General features: G+C 37.9%; 1 protein-coding gene across 9 annotated transcripts in view; it reads right to left on the reverse strand.

Annotated features, from left to right (window-relative positions):
• Window positions 1-18,514, reverse strand: part of trappc9 (trafficking protein particle complex subunit 9) — a 154,153-nt gene that overhangs the window by 55,284 nt on the left and 80,355 nt on the right. For all 9 annotated transcript variants that reach the window (XR_003743327.1, XM_028963924.1, XM_028963921.1 and 6 more), the window contains 2 exons: window positions 17,714-17,856; window positions 10,164-10,274 (listed from right to left, as the gene is read on the reverse strand). Coding sequence is in view for 8 of the 9 variants with exons in the window: in XM_028963924.1 (XP_028819757.1) it covers window positions 10,164-10,274; window positions 17,714-17,856 (254 nt within the window). In the remaining variant the exon portion in view is untranslated. The remainder of the gene's footprint in view (window positions 1-10,163; window positions 10,275-17,713; window positions 17,857-18,514) is intronic.

The following is an 18,514-nucleotide window of genomic DNA, read 5'->3' on the forward strand; positions in this document are numbered from 1 at the left end:
AACACATGAGACTGATTAAATACGAAGATTTTTCTAAGTCTAACTACTTAATATTATGATACTGTAGACAGGAGGATGTGTCAACAAGCTTTACTTTGAATCTGTAAATAAAGAAATAATTTAAGTTGTTTTAAAAAGTCAGAATCTACTGAATTTGAGCAGGTCATAGTCAGGAATTAGGTGGAAAACACCCTCTTCTAACTTTTAAACAATGAACCCAAAGTAGAATTGCGTGACCACATCCCTTTAAGTATTCATTTAGTCGTTTCCAAACATCACTTGTACTGTTGATTTAACTGTATTTCTGTCATTGAAATGGATCATTAAATGTTTAACACTCAGTTCTAAAGATGTGAAGCCACATCTCAAGCATGGCCAAGGCATGGCTCTCTGCTGAGCTGTCCAACGTGCTTCATGAAGAGCTGCAAAATTAAACGGCATTAGACAGCACAGATCTTATTCAAATTAATTCAATTGGGACCAAACTCATCTGCGCGACACTAATTAGAATGGGCCATGTTCCAATGTTGAGACTATGTGATGTGATTGGCTAATCAGCCGTGGTAAAAACTACCGGCTGTGAGCCAGAAAACAAAAATCCTGATCGTGTAAACACACCTGACACTGCAACATATACATAAGCAACACGTGTACACACAGTGCAGACTTGTGCACTAGCTTGGGTGGTGTGGACACACACACAGTGATGAGTTGGAAGTAAAAGTGATTTTTAGCATCACCCCGCCACAGAGATCCCATTGAGCAGAGCTTCGTCTCCACACACTGCTCCCCCGGGCGCCTTTCACGGCTGCCCACTGCTCACTAAAGATGTGTCACCTTGTGCTGTGCATCACATTGACATTCACTTCCCTTAAACTTCACTTTGTAACTAGCATATTAATATATTAACAATAATGCCATTATTATTATTATTATTATTATTATTATTAGGCTAAAAATAATTAGCTAAAATAAACTAGAAATGAACCACCATTCATTTGGCAAAATATTGGAAATTGGCAAAATATTAAAAAATATAAATATTATTTTTGTCAATGAAATTTATGACAAAATAGCTTGTCAACGAACCTTTTTCATGTGAACATGACACGAAACGTAAATGCTGGTCATGTGACGATAATTATAATGAAACATATCATGCAATATTGTTGCTGAATAAAAAGTAGACTAAATATGATTTACAAAATAAAAACTATCCCAAAACAAGAAAATACGTTATTTCCTCTCATTTAATCGTGTTATTATTATTATGTGGTATTTCTGTTTCCCATGTCTCCCATTCAGTCGCCCTCAATTCCTGTTCGTGCATTATTTCGATTTCAGGATGCTTGCAGTGGTTTACCAGATGGCTGGGAGAAAAATTTTCATTGACAAAACTAGACTAAAGACTAAAACTAAAATGAAGACAGGCTGCCAAAAACAATTGTAATTGGATCTTTTGTCACCACTGAGCTGAGCAACATAAAGCAATAAAGCAATTAACAGAAAATGCAATTAACAAATACTCTACACACGATGCAATTAAATAATTTGATGCTCAGACTCTGGAATGAACCCAGATTTTTTTTTGCTGTTTATATATAATAAAAAAAAAGAAACATACATTCTCCACAGAAATGAAAAATAATGAAACCTTTCAAGAATCAAGATGGTGGTTGTGGTTCTCACAGTGGGGACAGCACAGCGTGGGGGACAGCGGCAGGAGAAGAGGGAGGGTGAGAGCTATTTTTAGCCAGTTGACTGAACGTTGGTGCACAGCGGCAGCAGAGTGTGTACAGAGGCAGGCGGCAAGAGGTTATTTATAGCGCTGCGCCTGACTCTACGTAACCCCCGGTTACCAGGCACAGCATCTGCAGTACACTACTACATGCATGCACACGCACAACACACATTTGCACCAAAGCACACAAACTATGTACAATGCTTATTCAATGTACATGTACGATGTACAATGCACTTATTCAAACACATGTGGTTTCATAAATAACGTGCAAGTGTTTATGTTCTGTCATTTTACACTAATCAAAAACACAGGTCATACAGCACACACACACGCACACGCATTCTTTCATCATGCATACACACATCATGCATGCTTTTAGAAACTGAAAGACAGACAGACAAACAGACACAGGCAACAATCTCTGGTGAATAGCAGACTCATGGACTCCCATTTTCTGTTAATCACATGGGTCATTAATGAATTATTCAGGGAAGCAGGATGATTTCATTAAGCTTTGGGGCATGGATATAATGAACAGCAGTATTCAGCATGGCTTCATGCTGTGCCAGGGGAGATGACCTGCTGAACAGACAATCAACCAAACAAGAAAAGATCGGAGAACTACTGGTCTGGACTTAACTCTCCCACATGCGAGCTAACTGGGATTAAAAACTGAGAAACATAGGCATGAAAGCATACAGGAGCGCAGTGGGCGGGGTACAGGACAGGAGGGAATTAGAGGTGATGATGACAGTGTCGGGTTGAGTGACTGTACAGTAACACAGAGGGCTTATGAGCATCTATGAAGATTGTGCAACCATCTGCTTCATAAGGGCTGACATTTTCCACTCTGCAGGAGCAAATAAAAAGCTGCAAATACACAAACTTACACATGTGTGTATAAAACATTCCCTCTATGTCTCTCTCTCACACACACACACACACACACACACACACATGAATGCATTTATGTATTATATACACAGAGACATGCACAGGGTCCACATGGTATACACACACATTCCTTCACTCAATAAATGTGTGTTTGGGAGACTATAAATAGCCCAGCAGAGCTGCTCTTTTCTATCAGTCATGCAGGGAGTGTAGAGATGCGAAATGCTGGTTGCCAGGGCAACCAGAACTATTTGAGAGGTTGGTAAAGTAATGAGGTAATGAAAGAGTGGTCTGCAGTAAGACACAGACACACACACAACTGTGCTTACACGGAGCTAGAGATTGTGGGAGTCTGCGTCTCAAAATGACATGATGGCAGCTGACAGAAGGGCCAGGAACCCAAAGGCTATACACATCCCACCAAACACACATACAGACTCACACACACACAAACATGCCGCATAGCAGGGGTGACAAATGACAGCATACTCCTCTCCCAATGTAGGGTGTGTGCGCCTGTGTGTGTGTGCATTCACCTCGAGGATGTGACCTGGCTGTTAACTCATGATGTTGAGGCTATTAAGATGCACATACACACTGAAGAGCAGGAAGAGCACTGGGCGTGCTGGTGTGTTCATGAGTCAGACACCCACTGAAAGTAACACACTCGGCCCAGAGTGAATTGTTATTTAATGCTGTTTAAGGCACACTTGATCAAACACTGAGCCTTTCAAAAGGTCGACAAAGACACAGCAGCACCGTGCTCAGTTGTTATCCACAGAAAGGTCAAGAGAGCTTAACAGGTAAATGCAAGAGGGAGAGCGGTGAATGACAGCACTCGTTTGAAAAGGAGACAGGACTGTGGGGATTCACCGATAACGGTCCCATTTACTTATGTGAAATTATTTTTGTGTTTCTGTTCTGTGAACTTTAATCAATAACTGGTTAAAAATGTTTTAGGACAACAGGTCAATGACATGCTTTTAAAAATGAAACTGCCTTCACAAAAGAAGATAATTTGCAAATAGTTTATGACAGAAAAAAAAAACATATTTTGCAGACCTACATACAAAGTCATTTAATTCTCTGTTTTCCTGTTCATTGTACAATTATATTACAGTAGATTAATTAAAACTCCAAGTTGCTTTATCTGAGAGACAGATGGGATGCCTGCTGCTTAGAAGAGAGTCACTAAGGTAAAGGTTTCCACAGTTGCCAGTTCCCGTGATGTTGTCTTTATAAGTTCACTATATTAGGTTGAGTGATGGATTTAAAGATGGTTTTGCAGATTTGTTGTATTCGTGATTTTCTTCCAAAATGTGTCAGACACACAATTCTGTTAAGTTGAGATGCTTGTGTCGTGTTTTATGGAAAAGGTATAGACACCTACCCCTATACCAGTAGTCTGCAGGGACAAAGAGATGAATTTGTTAGCTTACAAACAAACAGGGCTGGAAAAAGCCTCAAAAAACACAAGAAAAGGTAAAAGGGTAAAGACCCAGCATCCATCTTCACACAGGAAACACACTCAGAAGGACACAGAGGGCAATGTCATCACGCACACAGATCAGGACCTACACCATGGTACCAAATCCGACAGCCAGAAAAAAAAATGTTTTTAAAGGGTTTCATGGGGTTATTTCAGTAAAACACAATTAGCCTTTACAACACCATAGTAGCATGAAAAATGAATGTTCTTGCTTTTATAGATTTTAAACATTCATTGTTTAAGAGAACAGTCTTCACTGGTATATACACATATCAAACAGGATGGTTACAGTTGCTACATTTACATGGGATTTTAGAGGAATCAAGTGAAATTGGGAATAATCTTTACAGAATGTATATAGCGCTTCTGCATTGAAGACCAAATTATTGTATATGAAACTCCTAGACAAAACAAATGCATGTACTAAACTGAAACTAAACCTTTCATTACTATTAGTAGTAATGAAACTCTGGTTAGAATGTGTACTACTCTTATAGTACTGGGTAAATGTTTTCTGGAGACTTTTTGATTCTGATTATGCATGCGACTCCATTGCCTTTACACGATGCAAGCATCATTTTAACGTCTTCTCACAAAATGTGCAGTCTTATCAGACATTCTTGACATCCACTGAAATGGACATCCACTGAAACCAAGCATCTTACAACACGATAAAATTCAAATTAAGAATGGGTTGTAAGGTTCATATATGTTTGTTATTTGCAGTTTTATTTCAGCATATTTCATCTAGACAACAAAAAAAAGACATGACCAAACCCTGTTAATGGGAGTCATCAAATTTATTACAGTAAATATCTCCATGTAACCCTTGCCACGTGTTTATCCCGTGAAAAAAAAGCTCCTAATTCCAAAATTCCAATCCTGAAATGGATAGCCACTCGATTCTCACTATATGCAGTTCTGTAGGAAGACATTCGAAAATGAAGCGAGCGTTTGTTTAACCACATAAATTAGCTGATGGCAAAGCCAGAGCAAATACTCCTGTTTGTAATAAGAGGTGAAACCAGAAACATAAGCCAGTGCAGTTACTGATTTGTGATGGGCAGATAAAATGCACCTCATAATTACTGTTTATCCAGAGAACACAAATCCAATAAATAAAATGGAATCGCTGAAAGCCCCTCATCAGGGCATGTAATCTCCGATGTTTGCTTTAAAAAGGGTTCTTGCTCTGGGTTTGCTCTGTTGCTACATATGACCTTTTTTTGATCTGGTCACTGAAGAAACATGCTTTTTCATGCAGAACTGACTCTCAATAGATTTTTTTTTTGTTAAATATAATAAATACATTGATCATTTGGGTAGCTATTCTAAAATGTTACTATTGGAATAACAGGTAACCCTACAGTTATTACTTATCACGTTATTTCTGTTATTAGTTGTCATGTCATTTTCTTCGTAGTCATGTTATTTTTCAATAATAATAAAGATAAAAATGTCCATGGTGTTCCTTTGTTCTTACAGCTTCTGATCCCTTTCTTTTTTCCCTAGACCCGGACATCACACCTCTCTCTGTGGTTGACAGAAAGGTGAAAGGTCAACAAGATTTTCTTTATAGGTTGACATAAGCCCTCAAGAAATACATACTGCACTACCGTGCAGAAATGCTCAAATGATAATTAAATATGAAGGCCTAATGGTTGGATGACAGAGTGAACAGCAGGTTAAACTCTCATTAATCACAAGGCTGTGGAGAAGGTTTGATGATCATATAATCAGTTTAGAGGGATCATCAATAGCTACACTTTACACTCAGCTGAGTTGACACGATGATGAGCAAAAGGTCATGGGGACACTTTTTATGTCAGTGGATTGACACAGTCATGAAATCTGTGGCCTCTGCTTTTTTATGATGCCAAAGGTCAGAAGCCGAACAATGTACATGTTAAAATAATTAAATAAGTTAATATCTTATTATCATGCAGACCAGGTCATTAGATATGTTGCAATAAACAAACCAAAAAACAAACCACATAAATAAAATCACATTTCACCATGCCATGCACATACATTCTTTCAAGGCAGTGACATTTCATTACTGCCATTCCTATCTATAGGAACGCCATCTATATGGCACCTGTTTGACAGCATGGTGGCTAAAGCCTTACAACAGGTTGCTTTTCAATTTTTTGGCTTCTGCATTACATCCAATGGCAGCCCGCTGAAGCTAGATGCAGGAAATCTGTCAGGTTTACAGACAAATGATAAATAATATATTCCGATTGTCCTCCGATACCTGGCTTGCAAAAAGCCTTTAACCAAAAATGAGAGGGATGTGCATGTCTCCATATGATCTGTTCATTAAAACAAGCTTCTTCTGTATGATGCAGTACAGTATAATCTTTTTGCATTATATGGACAATTCTTAACCTTCTTACCTTCAGACAGACACATGATCAGTATTGTAAAATGTAATTAAAGAGAATATAAATTTGATGTCAAAATGTGTATGTACCACACATATTTCTGAGGCAAGTGAAGTGATTGTCACTTGTGATACACAGCAGCACAGTGCACACAGTGAAATTTGTCCTCTGCATTTAACCCATCACAGGCACCCGGGGAGCAGTGTCTGGGGATGGTGTGTCGCTCAGTGGCACCTCAGTGGCACTTTTGGCGGACTAGGTCTTGAATTGGCAACCTTCTGATTACAGGGTGCTTCCTTAACCGCTAGGCCACCATCGAACCGGAGACCTTTCGTGTGTTAGGCGAACGTGATAACAACTACTTCACAGAAACTTGAGACAAGATCATGCACATGTACAGAACAAAACAGTCTTTAGGTACAAATTTGGCACCATGATATTCTCATGAAACATGTGACAGCCAAATGAGAGGTATTCATTGTTAGTGTTTGTAAGATCAACAAATATGATAGCTGGATGGAACAATGCTTAAATACTTCAGATGTAAGATGCACATTCAGCTAACTGAAACATCGGGCACCACTTCAAAGTATATGTTGTTGGACTTTAAAAATTATTTTAACTTAAATTCATATTGTTGAATTAAGTCCAATAAAAACGTCTATTTTTTCCAAATGTCCAACACATTATTCTTTTCATTTCTCAAAGCACAGAGACTAGAGCATTCACTCTAACATAAGGCTGATGTCAGACAAAAGAAACCAATTGGTTTAGCATTTTATATTAACAAAAGAGCATTAGTGCTCCATTGCACTCCAGCAAAGAGATAATTATCATGGTTAGAGATTAAAGTACAGGCAAAGTGGGGCTGCAGGAAGACAGTTTGGTTTTTCTGTGAAATTATATTACAATGTGAATAAAGGTTTATGAATTTCTGATCACTTACTGTTATTATGTAAGGGGCTGTGGTTTGTACTGTGGCCTTGCGGGTTTATACTGATATGCATTATAAAGACATGTTAGCGGGCTGCAATGAAACAATATATTTCAAAACAGATGAGCAAGAAAGATGTTCTGAGTCCTCTGGTGATTCATGCAAATGAGCTTTTAAATTAAGTTGGCACAAGGTGCAAATTGTTCATTTCGGCCCGAGGAGCTTAGCAGGTAAGGCTTTCGAAAAACATGTCTATTGCGATCGAAAGGAGGTGGTGTAGAGTTGTTTTGAATAACCACTAAACATGTACAGATCCATACACAGTATGGAATAAATCCACAAAACAACAAAATATCTAAATATCTAAACAAAACCATTCCAACCATTCTATTATTATACACTTAGTAATAACATAACTAAGAAAAAAGGAAGACTGATCAATTTTGAAAACAGTTTCTCCTGCAACTCATGACTTTATTATTAAATGCTTGACTGCATTGATACGTGGTGTTGGTAAGACCGAGGTGGTCCTGTGTAAACTGGACAGTGAAAAAGTGTGAGAGTGACAGTGAAAAAGTGTAAGGGGACATTGCACAATATCCTAAACAGCAATAATTCTACAGTAATGCGGCAAACAGTGATAAAACTACAGTAATGCGGTAACAGTGATAATACTATCGAAACGGGGCAAACAGCAACAATATTACTGTACTGTTGTAAAGCTGTGTACTGCGAAGGCTATGCACATAGAGCAGTACAATCTAAAAAGCTTAACAATGATGGAGCATGAGAGAGGAATAATAGAACCATCTCAGTCAAAGAACACTGTTGTTCTTAATGGCAGTAAAACAGCATCGATTAAATTGATTAAAGCATCTAAAAATCATTTGTGTAATGTGTAATTTGTGTAATGTTTATGCAGCTTCTTTTGAAGTTCAAATAATATTACTATTTATTCCAGGTAAATGCTTTTTTTTTATATTGATGATGATATAAATGATATTATTATTGAGATTATATTATTCATAAAAAATCATTATATGTGCACACATGGCACAGGTATCTGGACATTTCCCGGTATTCAGGACCAGGATTTTGTGTTTGCTTTGAACTGATTGTTTCCATCTGTTATGACTTAGTATAAATGTATCATTCGCTCATTTGTCTTTTATCCGTGTTTTATGTGTAGTGCCTGTGTGATGGTCCCTTTGCCCCATTTTATTTATTATGAAATACATGTGCTTGTGAATCGTGCCCGACAGTCATTTACATGTTCCTGCCTTAGATGATGCGCTTGCATGGTAAAGATATGGCCCTGACTTAAGATTCTGTACTATATTCACTATATTTCCGTGAATATAGTGGCCTGTGGGAGATGTGACTCATTCTCGCCTCCTGTGAATCACCAAATTCAGATAAAGGGATCACGATATGATTATGGGGTCAATAAATCAAGTACACATCGAGTACTATGAATCACAGAGGCAATAATGTAGTGATTGTCAACTCATTCAGCAGGGCAGTGAATACATTTTCAAGTTTACATTTACATGTTCCTATCTAAGATACTGAACACATGCATTTCAATATACAGTATTTGGTACTTGCATGCTTTGCTCGCCATTTAGTTCCCATTACATCAGCCAGAAGAAATCAGCCCATATGACATTTGCACAAAAACTTTGTTTTAAATGCCAGTCAGTATTGGACTATGGGCAATGTAGGGCTCAACAGCAGTTAACTGCAACTCAGTCATTACAAAGACACTCATATAACCACAAACATTTTCAATTTCAGAAGTTCAGATGTCTTCTTATGATTAAATATTTATTGGGACCAGGAATTAAATGCTAAAACATTTAGCCTACAAAAATAAATACCAAAAGTACACAATTTCAAAAAATTATTATTTTTTTTTTTTTTTTTTACAAAATTTACAATGAGAGTAATTTTTGAGAGTAATTGCCACACTACTGGTCTACTCTCGAAATGCCATTGCTTACAATTGGAGGTCATCCTTCCTTTCTTTTCTCCTTGTTTTTGTTGCATACCTTGTCCCTAGACAAATTACCAAAATCACAGAAAATAAGTTCAGTTCTGTGTTCTGGTATACAAAAATGATTTAAGGATGTTTTCAGATAAAGACGAGACATGAACTGGAGGAGTGTGAACAAAAATGGGCATAAGGTGACCAGAATTCATGGTTAATGTGACCCGTTTAATTCAGGTGTGTGCATGAAAATGCCTGGCGTGCAGTTGTTAAAGTGAGTCCAAGACATGGAAAAGCAACCCAAAACAGCATCCACCATAAAATTCTGAGCTGAATGAATCAAAAATGCAACCACAAATATTTGACAAAATATCATGACTAATTAAAGCATTCTTTTCTAAATCATTATATTTGGTGCAAAAATGGATACCCATCGTTCAAATTAATAAACAAAATCCACATGCCCTACACAAAAGTCTCTGTCTTTAAACAGTGTTGCATGTGAATTTTGTTTATGAATCTATATTTTGAGGTGATATGAATATGATACAGCTGCCCATTTAACTATTTAAAACAGCTCTAATTGTAAATGAGAGGTATATTTCTTATATGCGTAAATTGTTGTGTGTGGCCAGATTGCCATATCTTATTCAAAAGCATATGAGTCCATCCATATCATAACAAACTATAGCCAGCCTGAAGTGTGTGAGGGTGTGTGTGTTTACCTCTGGCATTCGCTGGCATACAGGAGCAGGTCCTGATTGTTCTTGGCATTGATGGTGAGCTCATGCTCGGTAGAGTTAAACACATCCAGGAGCAGGTGGCACTGACGCATGCTGCAGATACATATACACACACAAACACAGCAGTTATAACACATGCATACATCTTGACACATGAGAAAAGACTAGATGGGTTTATTATCCACAAAGACTAATTCTAAAACAAAAACTTTTTATTTATTTTTATTAGGTCTACTGATCCACTAAGTCAGTAGTCAGAGGAATATCAACACAAAATCCTTTATATTCCTTAAGTCTGTATACGTGTTAGAATATACTAAGAAATAAATATCTACAGGCCTATGGGAGAAAAGATTGGAAAGAGAAAACAAAAACTAAATAGAAAACAGACATGGTTTATACATCTGCCTTGTATAATTGCTGTGATTAAAATATGCCTCTATCTTAAAATAAGCAGACAGTACTGATTGTAGGCAGTGCATGAAGGGATTTCCACAACTTGTTGTTAACCTTGCACTTAAAAAGCCTATTCCTTAAATAAAAAAAATATATAGACTAAAATGGCTCATGGCTGGCACAGTGTTAGAAATGAATCACTCAGCATGTTTGTTCCAATTTTGAAATGGCAAAGCACAAGAGATCCCTGCCAAAGACATCTTACCCAACAACCAGCATTTCTTTTAGTCCCTTTGCTCAATAACCAGGCCTCCATCTTTTTTACCCACAAAAAATATGCATTTTACACAATTTCAAATTAGAGCACATAAACAAAATAAAGAAGAGGAATACTCATCAGAGTGAAACAGGTGAAATTAGGTTAACTGAAAACCCGAGCAATAAAATTTATTTTGAGATGTGGGAAAGGAGTCTACTAAGTAGAGCAGTTGGTGTGTGCAATCTAAACAAGAGAGAGATAACATACAACAAATGGCAATGGACCTAGGACAGGGCCTTGCGGAATCCATTGTGTGACAGTAGAGGTGGTGGAGGAAAAACAATGAAAAGCAATGAAATGTCAGTTGTCAGGATATTAAGAAAATTCCCATCTTTTCTGCACAGATAACCCAAATAACCCATCCTATCAGTTTTTGGTGTCCCCTAATAAGCACTGGCCTTGTGTCGTTGCTGATTCAAAACATCCCCCAAAAGGTGGGGACAGCTCTAAAACATTTAAGTGTTAAAATGTAGAGGAAGGAACCTCTGAACCTCCTCCATTCACTAATTTGTTCATGCTTCATAAGCTAATATTTTGATGAATAATTATTAGAAGAGCAAAGTCGACAATGACAAGAGGCTTTGGGCAGACAAATAAACATGAAATAGTCCTCATTCTAATTTCACAGTCCAATGTTCCAAAAAATGTTCTATCCATCTGAGTGTACAATTGCTTGTTTCGTATAACTGATTCACATGCAGGCTTCAGCAGATGTTTCTGTACTGCTTGCAGCAGCCTTGATCCATACCAGCTGACTGATTCGTTCTGCCCATGCGCACAAATTTGCAAAATCCATTCTTTTGTTGCTTCAATAGCTGATCCATCCCAGATCGTTTTCAAGTGTGCAACCACATGTGCAGAAAGGAATGGTAGAGATCAGGTCCTGACACCAGCCCATGTCTAGGAAGCTGTCGCATATCATGGCATACATTTGGTAAAGAGTGGGTAGCAAGTGCACTAAGGAGAGTAACCACAACTCATGTTCATGTCCATCATTTGTATGAACGTGTTCTATAAACACCAAGATTTTAACCTGGTCCACCTTGTTCACATTCCCGGCAAACGCAACACATTGCGTAACTTGATTGGCTGGATGCTCATGCTTAGTTTACTTCATGAGTTGAATTTGAGCAATCTGAATAATATTATTTGATTTTTTTTGGTCCTTGAATGTTTGTAGAGGCAAAATATTCAAAAACATTATTTCAGTACAAATAATGTTCAGTTTGATATTCTAAGGCTAATTAAATATCAATATTCTATAAATTTATTTATTTGTAAGCCTGCTTGGGAGACAGTGGACATTAAATAGAAGTGGAAAATGAGTTGGCTGCTTCTAATACTGAGAATATGTACAGGCCATTGCAGGCTTTTATTCACTTCAAAAACCTGTAATGTCAAGGGTGTGTGTGCAGAGACCTCATTGGTGAACATTGCCACAGGTGCATGAAAAATTATCCTAGCAAAGTGGATGGCAATGGTGGAGCAGCAGACTGTAAAGGGGAGATTGAGGCGACGTGTCACTAATGAAAATAGCCTGCCTACTTTACTTCAGCTAGTGTACTGAATCCTGCTGAGATTGAATGCATTCCGTTATTGATCGCTCGAGGAACCCCTGAGGCTGCGCTGTAATCTGAGCTACTGTCAGAGACCTTCTCTCAACATGAGGGCCACCCACTGTGTCTCTAATTTGCACCTTAAGATTAGAACATCCTGCTGACAAAAGAGTTTAGGCTACTGTAGCAACAGCGTGACCAAACAACACCCATGAATCTTATGCACATCATATGCGTAAAAGCATTGATTGAGGGGTGTTCAGCACCAAAGTAACGTTTAATGTATTACTGTGTTGTCAATAGATAAAACAGCAAAACCATACTTTCTAAGAATGCAGGAACATCTTTGGCAAACTAATGACCAAAAAGTAAAAAAGTGAAACAAAAAAAAAAACAAGGCATCCAGACCCAAGTAAATAAATAAAGACAGGCAGATTCTGATGAAATTCAACATCTCTCCTTCTAGGTCCATTGCTTAATTGGTTAAATGGGCCTATGACTATTAGCAGCAGCACCATATAAGGAAATATAAATATATAACCGGAAATAAAATGAAAAGAAAAGAAAATGGAATGAAAATCCAGAGTAATTGTAGGAACCGAATCCAGAGTAGGACTACAGCAGGACTAACTCTGGTGTTGACAAGTGAAACAAAAGGTACCACAGGGACAGGAATAGAGGAAAATGATCAATTAGGAAATCTACTGGACAAAGCCTGCTGCACACACACATCCAACCCACACACACTTGATAAACTCTGATTCTGCTACAGGGCTTTTGGCCGACTGTGTCGCAACACTCCACTCCAACAAACAAAGGGAGTGAACAAATTTAATTAGGAGGCCTGGCTTGAATTTAAAGGGGCTGGCATGGCAAGGATATTTTAGGAAACGCAGCACTCCAAGATGCAGGTAAATCGGCAAATGCCATTTACTCTCAAGTAATATTTACACTATTTTGAATTCTTTACATTTCTTTAACTATTTTTATTACATTTTTCCAATAGTTGTAATTTTGTGGGGGCAAAATTCTTTTAAAAATGACAGATACAAAATTAAACAAATAGACAGACAGACAGATAGATAAACAGACTTTAAAGTATATTAGTTTTTAAGATGAAATCTGGTTATTTGGTGTTTTCTACGCAATAAAAAAAAAACAAAAAAAAAAACATAGCAACAGGGATGGAAACATGTTTAAAATGAGAATAGAAATATGGGATCACATTCACAAAGACCGACAGGGATATGGGGAATACTGGCCTAACCCAGTAGCACTGAGGCATTACAAAAGAAACCATTGAATCAAAATAAAAAGGATTTCATTTAGATTATTTAAACTAAATAACACAAATTAATCAAAATGCATTTCATTATTGGAAATAAAAAGGAGTTTAAAACACTAAAACACTAAAGTCCCTTTTAAGTCTAGACCTGAAATAGAAAACAACCCCATTTATTTTCAGACATGTTTTGCTTATGATGCTTAAAGATCCTTTGATGGCATGATCAGTAGCAATGATTATTAATTTTATTACAAAGTAGCAAAAAAAAAAAATGCGTTCTGCTAAAGCATATAAGGTCCGCATAATAGAATGTGTGAACCATCTGAAAACCACCATCTTCATGACTGATAAGACTAAAAGCACATATATATTTAAAATAGATTCACTATCCCAGAGCGAGAGAAATTGAGAGATTGCATGGATATTTTCTAAACTCACCTTCACAAGTGCAACCTCAGTGCTGATGGTGACTCTAGAATGAAAGCCCCTGAGAATCCTCAGACTGACACACTTAAAAAAAGCCCCAGCCGGAGTCTTAAGAGCGCACAGCTCCATTGAAGTAGAGAAGAATAAAAGCAGGTGGATCATTCAAGTCTACAGGAGATAAGAAAAGCCCATAATCTGTTCTGCCACACCTGTATGAGAACCTAGTCAGCAACTGATATGATCAGTCATCCCTCATCCCTCAGTCATCCACCATGCATGTTACATGTAGCTTAACACTGGGAAGGGGAAAATGCGTAAGATAAGTTGATAATAGTTACCAAATTATTGTACTTCCTGTCTGCTCCACCTACTTTCTGGTAGGGCTGCACGATATATCGGAAAAATATTGTTATCGCGATATTAGTATAAGCAATATCTGTATCGCAAAGAGCTGCGATAAATGAAATTTATGCTGTGTCCGAAATCTCACACTATATACTATGTGACGAGCCGTCGCCGAGAGGTCAGGAAAGGTGAAGTCGGCTCAATCATGAGTTTTGGTATAACGCTTTTTATAGAACGTAGCCAGTAGGTGGCGCCAATACCTACTCCTCCGGGTTCTACAAATCTTCTCCTACAGCCCTACACCTGGACTTCATGGTGTAAAGTGTCTGCCCTTGCACATGTTACATTAAATCCCCATAACACACACATCCCGAACCCCAACAGAACACATTTACCTGGAACATGGTTAACTATTTGCAGTCCCTGGGCGCGCCTGTCCCGTCGGCGCGTATCTCACCCGCAAGGCATGCTGGTCCCAACTCATTGGCCGGGCTCCGCCGCCACACAATATATTGTATATAAAAAACAGTATGCGAGGTGAGTAGTATGTCCTAATTCATAGTAGAGAAGCACCGATACCGTTACCACATTTTCTAAAGTACTCGTACTGTTTAAAGTCCGCCGATACCGGGGACCGTTACCACGGTCTGAGAAATGTCTGTGTTAGAGCGCCGTGCAAGGGGTTAATCACAGGCGCCGAGTGCCCGCTGCAGCAAACTCGTGCAAGATGAGAGAAAATGTCCAGAGACATTCCACATGCATTGAAAATAACACGGGCAATAATCGAGTACATTGCATGGAGTGACCAGCCACTCTCAATTTTGATGAGTGTATGGTTACATGTAAATAAAAAGTAATCTTTTAAAGCAATTCATATTGTGTTGGCAGGTCTATGGTAACAACAAACAAAAAATGTGAACATCTGCTGAGGGTTTTAAGTCATTCACAATGTTTTTGAACTTCCTTGACATATTGTTTCTTTTTAGCCTGAATTAGATTTAATCATCAGATCAGATGAATATATATTACCTGTTTATTTTAGTATGATCATTACATATATAAATAGCTAATAATAATAATGATTTAAATAGCATTTCTCTAGGGAAAAGTTATATCACAAGATATATTGTTATCGCTATATTCAACAACAATATCGCATATTTTCCCAATATCGTGAAGCCCTACTTTCTGGCCATGTTTTGTATGAGGTGCAAAAGTCCAAGACAGAAAATGTGGATTCCTAAAGCTAATTAATCAGCTTTTAGGAATGTTTAAAACATGGAATGTTTACACCTTTGTATAGTTGGCCAAGGAATGCGGGGAAATGCTTCTCTACTTATTAAATACATAAATAAATACATACATAAAATTGTGCCTACTTTGCACCCGTTACATCATTGCTCCTTGTTTTTGATTTTGTGTATATGGGCACAATTATAAGGCCTTGAGAAAAATGGCTTGAAACCACAGACTGACCCTGTCGCTCATGTCTCTTTTTCTTTTCACAATATTTGCAGAAGCCCCCAGAAAGCACACAAAACTTCAGCATCCATACAGGCACCAGTTGATAAAGAATGAAATGAGGGGAGCATAACGAGGGCGAAGGTTCCAGCAGTGTGGTGGAGGGCACATCCACAATAAAGAGGGAAGAGGGAGAGAAAGATGGATGGATAAAAACTCCAGATATTATTACAGCTAATGATTCACTTCAAGTGGAGATTACTGGGGTGCGATCTGTCTGTCGCCTCCGATGTCGCTTCCTGCAGTCATGGGGATGATAGCGAGTGAGGGAGGAGTAAGGAAACAAGAAAAAAAGAGAGGAAGACAGAAGAATGTGTAAAACACATGAGCAAGGAAGACAGGATGGGGGAAAAAGGAACAGGTAGTGGGTGTGACAGAAGGGAAGAGAATGTGAGTGAGTTTGTTTGTGCGCGTGTGTAATATTAATGAGTTTGTGTCTGGGGCATGTCACGCATCGCAGAAGCAGGCATCCATCGATAATACAAACCAGATGTAGAGAACCAAACAGAAAAAAGAGCCAAAAACAGGCAAAAAAAAATGTAAATCATCAGCTATTTATCAGAATGATTAATTTATAATTTCTGTTTTGAGAACAGCTATTGTCTTAGAGCTAGCCTGAAAAACTAGAGAAAACAAATATCATCTCTTGGTATTATTTCTTATTAGAGAGATTCATACAAGCTGTGATTTTTTGAGCCATGGTTCGGTATTATTTTTTTCTGAAGTTATATAGCACCAGGAATTTTGTCCCCAAACAAATGATGTATTATTAACTTACATACTAAATAGAATACAAAGAATGTAATGCACTGCAAAAACTAATCAATTGGGTTTGGTCTTCCAATATTTTCTGAGCTTGCTAAGTCATGATTTATGTCTTGGTTGTTCGCAGTCCCATTTGAAAAGTATTATTATTGAAAAGATCATCTGGAACTTGCAGTCTGAAGATTGGCCTGCTCAGCCTTCCCTTGAAGCTCAATTCTGCAGCTTGGTTTCATTGCCAGGTGTGAACCATGGCTTTGTCTGTTTGGAAGCCAAAAGCCTGGCACTGATAAGAACAGAACACGATGAACAAATACCTGATAACTTGATGTTAAAGTGTTAAAACTGTTTTAAAATTATCCTTAAATGTGCAGTCACTGAAGCAACGCCAGCTCATGCAAATGAAAAAGTGTTTTATATGAAAGGGGCAGAGTTTCTTACTGCTTGGAGTTATTCCTGTGGACACTTAAATCCACCCATCTTCACCACAAACTCAGGCATTAAAATACATTGTGGAAAAAACAATGCTTCAGTTTTACCTGATGCTATATGTGACAATATATATGACATTTATGTTGACGCTATAGACCAGCACTTCTTTAATAGTGGGGCCAGGGAAGGTACATGTGACTCCAGGAATAATGCATTTTTTACCTAAGTAAAGTTAGCAATGAGTTCTGGATTCATTAATATTAAGAAAAGTTTATTAATAGAAATTTGCTATATGTTCTCTTGATAAAGTTAGCCTGCCACATTCAGCAACACAAAAAATACTAAGGTTTCCAGTTTTCAGAACCATGGTCAGCAACATGTGGCACTATATAGTCACTGAGCTCAAGCTTGGACAGTTATGGTGCTATAGTGCTTTTCTCATTGGCTGTACCTGATTACCACGGTTGTGGGTGGAATTTGGTATCAGTACCTGGTGGCTGGCAATGTGCTGACACGGGTGAAGAACACAGATGGCTCCACGTCCACATGAATGCCCAGGCAAAGCTCCCGATAAAAACCCTCCACATGGCCACCTCCACCCGAGTACTTGAACGTCATCACTGCCTCCAGCGTCTGTGAGAAAAGTTTATGAAAATAGAAAAGAAACAATAAAAAGCATTCGCAACTTAAGTAACAACATTCATTAAAAAATGTCCTTGTCCAGAGAAAAGAAAAACGTTTGGACATACCTACTATGTGGCGGTTCTGGAGACATTTTGAAGAAACCAATGCAAGAAAACTAATTTGCAAAATAGGTCAAACAACTAGTATGTACAAAATGTAAAGCTGTCCAATTCGATTTGCCTCTAGCTAAACTGCCTGTCTACTGGTTTGGTATGTGACAAAATATGTCAATTGGAAAAAATACTAACAAGCAGAAAATGCCTCTAAATATTTTATACTGCAACAAGAATAGTAGTGTTGATTAAAGTGTGGCATATAACCGTAGCTCTAGAGCTATGACTGCATAGAAATGTTCTGACAGAGGAAGAGTACACATCCAGGTGCAGACTCTTAGGGAAGATAAAAGTTCCAGAGGTGGTGTGGTTCATCATATTATATCAGATGAAAGGAGAGGACATAAAACATTGAGATCACATAGGAAACTTACTGCAGCCTCTCAGTGAGCTGTGTGTCCACACAGATGTCACAGCCCTATAAAATATACACCCTATGCCAAATCCCACAGGTAAACAAAAGGATTTTATTTTCTGTAATGTGAACAAGGAAG

Source organism: Denticeps clupeoides, chromosome 20 (genome assembly GCF_900700375.1).
Source record: "Denticeps clupeoides chromosome 20, fDenClu1.1, whole genome shotgun sequence".
Lineage (NCBI taxonomy): Eukaryota > Metazoa > Chordata > Actinopteri > Clupeiformes > Denticipitidae > Denticeps > Denticeps clupeoides.